The sequence below is a fragment of the Triticum dicoccoides genome, chromosome 5A (assembly GCF_002162155.2).
Source record: "Triticum dicoccoides isolate Atlit2015 ecotype Zavitan chromosome 5A, WEW_v2.0, whole genome shotgun sequence".
In the NCBI taxonomy this organism is placed as follows: Eukaryota; Viridiplantae; Streptophyta; class Magnoliopsida; order Poales; family Poaceae; genus Triticum; species Triticum dicoccoides.
In genome coordinates, this window is record NC_041388.1 from 17,933,954 (window position 1) to 17,942,572 (window position 8,619).

The window sequence follows — 8,619 nt, forward strand, 5'->3', positions numbered from 1 at the left end:
TGACGTCGCCAAGATAAGTGTGGTGATATCACCTTATTGTACAGGATAAGATGATTGGTTGATGGCGATCAAAAGTATGGAAAGTGCGTACATTTGTGCGGCTTCCAGATGCAGAGAAACGATTGTTGCAGAGGCAGCATATGCTGTTTCCAGGAAAGCTGGTTTCAGTTCAGAGTTCATCGCGATCTTGCACACGAGATATCTGAAACCCAACCACTGACAGACATGATCTTACACTCAGAATCCATAGGATCGATGCTACACTGAAGAACATGTAGCCGACAGACACAGACCACAGCACGCTGATTGTTTATCAGTTAAGTATCAAGAAGATGACCACGATATTTTCTCACCAAGAACCTGAATCTGATCTCTGTCTGTCGTGGTGTGGTTGGTGTTACCAGCACGGAAACTTACACACATGGAAAACACCCACATTTGGTGTGGATGCAAATGCTATTATCGGTTGATTGATCGTAATGCACGCATCGCCTAATGAAAGCAAGAAAAACGAGAGACCAATCAACTCAGGTAGTATGATGATGTGAGCTGAATACCTGACGCCGACAGCATTTCAGTTTAATTCCATTACGTTTCATTTCATATCATGGATAAAATTCTTCCATTTGATGTTCCTTGTGACTTGTCAACTGTGATGCCTTATTAGAGAATAAGAGCTGACATGTCGTTATTAACAGAGAAACATGTCTTCTCGCAAAAAAATAAGCAGAGAAACATGTCTTGTACTCTTATCTTAAGTGTGACAAGCTTAATTACATACCATTATCTCTTACCTCAGCGATCATCTTACATATGGACATGACATCGCAAACACAAGTCAGTGCACCGTAATGTACATGAGAAAGATGATTGGTTGATGTTCATTCTGTGGTTCAAGTTGTTTTCCCCACAATTAATCTGTGGAACTAACTGAAGATGCAGAATTAAAAGCAAGTGTTGCAGAGGCGAGGCTGATTGCAGCTTGCTGTTTCCAGGAAAGTTGTTTGGTAGTTCATCACGATCTTGCAGACGAAATGCCTGAAACCCAACCACTGACAGGCATGATCTACATACTTGTACCTCAGAATCACAAGGACCCTCCTTTATCACCAAGAACTTGTAGCCGACAGGCACAGACCACAGCACGCGCATTGTTTATCAAGATGACGGACACATTTTCTCACCAAGAACTTGCTGAATCTGCTGCTGCTGTGTCTGTCGTGCTGTGGTTGGTGTTGCCACCACGCACATGGAAAACACCCAAATTTGTTTCCTCTCCTCTCCTCTCGGACGCAAATTATTGGTTGATCCGTCTGATGATATTTGCTAGTACAATTAATCACTCTGCTGCAGAAAAGACCAGTCCACTCAGATAGCATGATGATGTGGGCTCCCTCGAGGGTTGAATGCCTGACGCCGACAGAATTTCAGTTTAATTCCATTTCATCCCGTAGATACATCCATCCATCGACACCGTCGCGTCTGACTTGCGAGCTGTGGTCACGCGCTAACGGTTTTGCACGATCGCTGTCAGCCAAGAACTGTTTCAATCCAACATGCCGCGCTGCACACGGGAGAGAAATTCAGGCATGACAGCAGAATTTTACAAACGGTGGAAAAGCCGGATCAACATTCAGCATGTATGGATTTGTTCTTCTTCTTCTGTCTCTGATTTTTTACAAACGGACGGTTTCGAGGGGATCGGATCTCTCTCACTCGGCGGGTTACTGGCGGCCTAAATTCGCTCGACGGCGCGCGCCGAAGAAGGCCACGCAGAGCACGGCCAGCGCCGTCGCCGGGAGCTTCCCGGCGGCGAGGCCCGCGAGGATGACCGGGACGAACGCCGCCAGGGGGAATCTGCCCCCTCGCCTTTCCATCTCCATCTTCATCTCCACCGACGATCCTGTGCTTGGTTCCGACGGCGTCTGCTCGGCCAAGGAAGGGGCTGGAATTACAAAGGCCTCGGTTCTAACTGGCTCCGGCTGCTCGACCTCGCCGTCGGTAGAGCATGAGGCATCCTTCGCCTTGGGCTTCTTCTGCAGCGTCTTGGAGATTATCTTCCTCAGCGACCTCCTCGGTTTCCTCTTGGGGGTGGCCGGATCTTCGCCGCCGGAGGGCCGAGGGGAGGGGGCCTCGCTGTTCCTGTCGGAATCGGAGCAGCTGGATGGCCCGGGCGCTTCTTCCGCCTCCCGGATCGGCGAGACGGGGGCGGGGCCGCGCGAATCGGGCAGCTCCGCCGGGCGCGAGGAGCGCCGACGCCGGCGGGAGGCCGACTCGATCCAGAGCAACGACAGCGAGGCGATGGTGAAGGCCGCGACGGTCCCCTCCCTCCACACGGCGAGGAGCGCGAGCGCCACGGCCCCGCCGAGCGCGAGGAGCTCCGGGCGGGGCCGGAAGAAGGCGGCGCCTTTGGGCGCGTCGAGCCGCCGCACCACCGGGGCCGAGGACTCCTCCACGACCACCGGCGAGAGCGGCCCGGGCGATGGCGGCAGCGAAGGAGTCTCCCCTACGTCCACCGGGGTCTCCGGCGGAGACGGGGGCAGCGCCAGGGCGGTGGGGCGGCGCGGCTTGCGGGGCTTCCTGAGGCGGCCATGGTTCTTGACGACGAGGTCGGCGAGGGAGGTGGGGAAGCCGGTCTGGACCGGGACGCGGGACGGCGAGCGGAGGGCGGCGAGCAGGCGGCCGAGGGAGGGGCGCTTGAGCGGGCCGGGCATCGCCGGCGGCGAGCATGCAGGAGAGGAGAGGACAGTAGGCGGCCGAGCTTCGGGAGTGTGAAGTGGGATGGTCTCTTTTGGGTTTCCCTTGGCTTTTATTGGGCGTCCTTGTTTCCTTTGGCTTTGGATTTCGTGAGCGATGAAAACAAGGAAACCGCCGCTAAGTGCAAACATTTACTACATACTCTAGTTTGTGAGTAGGGTTACAAAATTATGTGTGGATTTGGTGTGCATTTGGTCTACTATACAAATTTGTACAAAGTTGCCAAACAAAATTATGCCCAAAGTTACCATTCAAAATTCTTGCTGGCAAGTGTTCAAAAAAAGAGTTGTCGATTTAGTTAAAACATTCCACTACAAATTGAGCATTAGATTTTTGAACATGTTAGGCTGATTTTCGAACGAAACCTCATGGAATAGTACGAAACAAGAGCAAGTCTAACAATTTTTCGGCGAAAAAAGTGTCGGCGTTTATACCATAGTCATGTAGCTGATTACGTCACATTCGCTTTAATTAATTGATGCGGGATAAGATTAACAGGCCACACTTAAGAAATAAAAGGCTCCTTTCAACATTAATACAAGATAAGATATCAAGCCTATAATAAATGTTGAAAAAGATACGATGCATTGATCCTCAAAAAAATTTCGGAAAAGGGGAGACCCCTGATTGATCCTCTATATAGCATGAAAATTTTGCCGCAGATGTATAAGACAGGCCATCCCTTGCCTATGAATTTCAATATTTGTGAATTTGTGGGTTCACTAACGACCGTGCAGAACGACTCACTTTTTAGTGCAGTTTTTTGCCTTAATTGGACACAAAATGCATCTACTTTACAATATAATACTTGTGCAATCAAAGCACGGGCATTATCCGGTATATTCTTATTTTATTTAGGTTAAAATCAAACAAAAATGCAATGTGAGGCCTCTTTTGGTTCATAGGATAGGATTATCATAGAATAGGAAATTTGTAGGAATGAGATGACATGTATCTCAAATCCTATGAATAGGAATAGGAAACAAGATGTCATTTGGTTCACACCAAAGAAAATTTTTCATTGAGTCTAGGCTCATTTTTATTTTCCTATGAAATGTGGAGGATAGGAACAAATCCTATGAAGGAATAGGAATCCATTCCTATGAACCAAAGAGCTCTAAAGAAAAAAAAATCCTATAAGAATCCTATCCTCTATAATTCCTATGAAATTCCTCCAAACCAAAGGAGGCCTGAAATTGAAGCACATGTTTAAGGGAAACCAAGCAAAATGTTCACATCTCCCGCCACACGTGATTGTGGGAATAGTAAGCTTTCAGCCCCCTCGCCAGCATCAATGTTCTTCTGTCCCGTCTCCACTGGTCCTATTGGACATGGATGTGTTGGGGATCGTAGCAGAAATTTAAAATTTTCTACGCATCACCAAGATCTATCTATGGAGTAATCTAGCAACGAGGGAAAGGAGAGTGCATCTACATACCCTTATAGATCGCTAAGCGGAAGCGTTCAAGTGAACGGGGTTGATGGAGTCGTACTCGTCGTGATCCAAATCACCGATGATCCTAGCGCCGAACGGACGACACCTCCGCGTTCAACACACCTACGGAACGGAGACGTCTCCCACGCCTTGATCCAGCAAGGAGGAGGGAGAGGTTGAGGAAGAGGTTCCAATAGCAGCACGACGACGTGGTGGTGATGGAGTGGCAGTTCTCCGGCAGGGCTTCGCCAAGCTCACGCGGAGGAGGAGAGGTATTGGAGGGGAGAGGCTGCGCCAGGTTCAAGGGTGTGGCCGCCTTCCCACCCCTCCACTATTTATAGGTGGGGAGAGAGGGGGCTGGCCCCCCTAGATCCCATCTAGGGTTGGGAGCGGCGGCCAAGGGGGGAGGAGTGCCTCCCAAGTCAAGTGGAGGCCCTCCCCCTGAGGGTTTCCCCTCTCCCATGCGCATGGACCTTGGGGGGGGGGCTGGTGCCCTTGGCCCATTAAGGTTAGGGCACCCCCCCTACAGCCCATGCTGCTGTATTGGACGTGGTGGAACATTTTCCGGACCTCCGGAATTCTCCGGAACCTTCCGGTAGCTTCCCGGTACAATACCAGAAAAAACCGAACTTTTCCCGGAACCCGAACAACAACTTTCCATATATAAATATTTACCTTCGGACCATTCTGGAACTCCTCGTGACGTCCGGGATCTCATCTGGGACTCCGAACAACATTCGGTAATCACATACAAGTCTTCCTAATAACCCTAGCGTCATCGAACCTTAAGTGTGTAGACCCCATGGGTTCGGGAACCATGCAGACATGACCGAGACAACTCTCCGGTCAATAACCAACAGCGGGATCTGGATACCCATGTTGGCTCCCACATGTTCCACGATGATCTCATCGGATGAACCATGATGTCGAGGATTCAATCAATCCCGTATTCAATTCCCTTTGTCCAGCGGTATTGTACTTGCCCGAGATTTGATCGTCAGTATCCCGATACCTTGTTCAATCTCGTTACCGGCAAGTCTCTTTACTTGTTCCGTAACACATCATCCCGTGATCAACTCCTTGGTCACATTGTGCACATTATGATGATGTCCTACCGAGTGGGCCCAGAGATACCTCTCCGTTACACGGAGTGACAAATCCTAGTCTCGATTCGTGCCAACCCAACAGACACTTTCGGAGATACCTGTAGTGAACCTTTATAGCCACCCAGTTACGTTGTGACGTTTGGCACACCCAAAGCACTCCTACGGTATCCGGGAGTTGCACAATCTCATGGTCTAAGGAAATGATACTTGACAATAGAAAAGCTTTAGCATACGAACTACACGATCTTTGTGCTAGGCTTAGGATTGGGTCTTGTCCATCACATCATTCTCCTAATGATGTGATCCTGTTATCAACGACATCCAATGTCCATGGTCAGGAAACCGTAACCATCTTATTGATCAACGAGCTAGTCAACTAGAGGCTTACTAGGGACATGGTGTTGTCTATGTATCCACACATGTATCTGAGTTTCCTATCAATACAATTCTAGCATGGATAATAAACAGTTATCATGAACAATGAAATATAATAATAACCAATTTATTATTGCCTCTAGGGCATATTTCCAACAGCCTCCCACTTGCACTAGAGTCAATAATCTAGTTTACATCGCCATGTGATTAACACTCACAGGTCACATCGCCATGTGACCAACATCCAAGAGTCTACTAGACTCAATGATCTAGTTCACATCACTATGTGATAAACACTCAAAGAGTTCTGGGTTTGATCATGTTATGCTTGTGAGAGAGGTTGTAGTCAACGGGTCTTGCCATATTCATATCCCTATGTATTTCGCAAAACTTTATATCGTAGATGCTGCTACCACGTTCCACTTGGAGCTATTCCAAATTATTGCTCCATTATACTTATCTGGTATCTCTACTCAGAGCTATCGGGATAGGTGTTAAGCTTGCATCGACGTAACTCTTTATGTCGAACTCTTTATCACCTCCATAACCGGGAAACATTTCCTTATTCCTCTAAGGACAATTTTGACCGCTATCTGGTGATCCAGTCCTAGATCACCTTTGTACCCTCTTGCCAGACATGTGGCAAGGCACACATTAGGTGCGGTACTTCAGCATGGTATACCGTATAGAGCCTATGACAAGAGCATAGGGGACGTTCGTCCTTCTTCTTTCTTCTGCCGTGGTCAAGCTTTGAGTCTTACTCCACTTCACACCTTACAACTCAGGTAAGAACCCCTTCTTTGACTGATCTATTTTGAACTCCTTCAAAACATGTCAAGGTGTGCGTTCTTTGAAAGTATCATCAGGCGTTTTGATCTATCTCTATAGATCTTGATGCCCAATATGTAAGCAGCTTTATCCAGGTCTTCCTTTGAAAAACACTCTTCAAACAACCGTTTATGCTTTCCAGAAATTCTACATCATTTCAAATCAACAATATGTCATCCACATATACTTATCAGAAATATTGTAGTTCTCCCACTCACTTTCTTGTAAATACAAGTTTCTAACAAACATTGTATAAACCTAAAAGCTTTGATCACTCCATCAAAGCATATATTCCGATTCCGAGATGCTTGCTCTACTCCATAGAAGGATTGCTGGATCCAGCATACCTTTTAGCATCTTTAGGATCGACAAAACCTTTTATTGTATCACATACAACTTTTCTTACGAAAACTGGTAAGAAAACTTGTTTTGACATCCATCTGTAAGATTCCATAATTGAAAAATACAGCTAATGCTAACTTGATTCCGATGGACTTAAGCATCGCTACGGGTGAAAAATTCTCATCGTAGTCAACTCCTTGAACTTGTGAAAAGACTCTTTCCCACAAGTCGAGCTTCATAGACGGTAACATTACCGCCCACGTCCGTCTTCTTCTTAAAGATCCATTTATCTCAATGGCTCGCTGATCATCGGGCAAGTCCACCAAAGTCCATACTTTGTTCTGATATATGGATCCTATCTCGGATTTCATGGCTTCTAACCATTTTTCGGAATACGGGCCCACCATCTCTTCTCCATAGCTCGTAGGTTTATTGTTGTCTAACAACATGATATCTATGACAGGATTACCGTACCACTTAGGAGTAGTACATATCCTTGTCAACCTACGAGGTTCGATAGCAACTTGATCCGAAGTTTTATGATCACTATCATTAACTTCCTATTCAACAGACGTAGGCGTCACAGAAAACATCTTTCTGTGTTGCATCACTCTCTGGTTGAAGTAAAGGTTCGACAACCTCATCAAGTTCTATCTTCCTCCCACTCAATTCTTTTGAGAGAAACTCCTTCTCGAGAAAGGACCCGTTCTTAGCGACAAACAATTTCCCTCGGATCTGAGATAGAAGGTATACCCAACTGTCACCCTTGGGTATCCTATGAAGATGTGTTTGTCCGCTTTGGGTTCGAGCTTCTCCGGCTGAAGCCTTAAGCATCGCAGCCCCAAACATTAAGAAACGACAACTTTGGTTTCTTGCCAAACCATATTCTTACGACATCGTCTCAACGGACTTAGATGGTGTCCTATCTAAAGTTAATGCAGCTGTCTCTAACGCATAACCTCAAAATGAAAACGGTAGATCGGTAAGAGACATCATAGATCACACCCTATCTCATAAGGTTCGTTTATGACGTCCGGACACACCATTACCCTGTGGTGTTCCAGGTGGCTTCAACTGTGAAACAATTCCACAATGTCTTAAGTGTTTGCCAAACTCATAACTCAGAAATTCTCATCGATCAGATCGTAGGAATTTGATCTTCTTGTTATGATGATTCTTAACTTCACTCTGAAATCGCTTGAACTTTTCAAACGTTTCAGACTTGTGCTTCATTAAGTAAATATACCTATATCTACCCAAATCGTCAGTGAAGATGAGAAAATAGCGATATCCACTGCACGCTTCAATTCTCATTGGATCACACGCATCAGTATGTATGATTTCCAATAAGTCACTTGCCCGTTTCATTGTACCTGGAAATGGGGTCTTAGTCCTCCTGCCCATGAGGCATGGCTCGCATGTGTCAAGCGATTCAAAATCAAGTGGCTCCAAACATCCATCGATATGGAGTTTCTTCATGCATCTTACGCCAATATGACCTAAGCGGCAGTGCCACAGCAAAGTGGTACTATCATTATTAACTCTACATCTTTTGGCGTGAACATGTGTATTACCACGACCGAGATTCAATGAAACATTCACATAGGGTGCATGACCATGAAAGGTATTATTCATGTAAACAGAATAACCATTATTCTCTAACTTAAATGAATAACCATATTGCAATGAACATGATCTAATCATATTCATGCTTAACGTAGACACCTGATAACATTTATCTAGGTTCAATACTAATCCCGAAGGCAGACGTATTGT

The 8,619-nt window shown here is 46.4% G+C and overlaps 1 protein-coding gene across 1 annotated transcript; it reads right to left on the minus strand.

Moving 5' to 3' along the window:
• Positions 1–759: 759 nt before the first annotated feature.
• LOC119298833 lies at positions 760–2,759 on the minus strand. The gene has a single exon (XM_037576135.1). The coding sequence runs from the start codon at positions 2,712–2,714 to the stop codon at positions 1,725–1,727; it is 990 nt and encodes a 329-aa protein (XP_037432032.1). The 5' UTR covers positions 2,715–2,759; the 3' UTR covers positions 760–1,724.
• Between the last annotated feature and the right edge of the window lie 5,860 nt (positions 2,760–8,619).

What these genes read in the sequence shown, in the direction of transcription:
- LOC119298833 (XM_037576135.1), bottom strand. Translation starts at nt 2,714, where the DNA reads ATGCCCGGCCCGCTCAAGCGCCCCTCCCTCGGCCGCCTGCTCGCCGCC.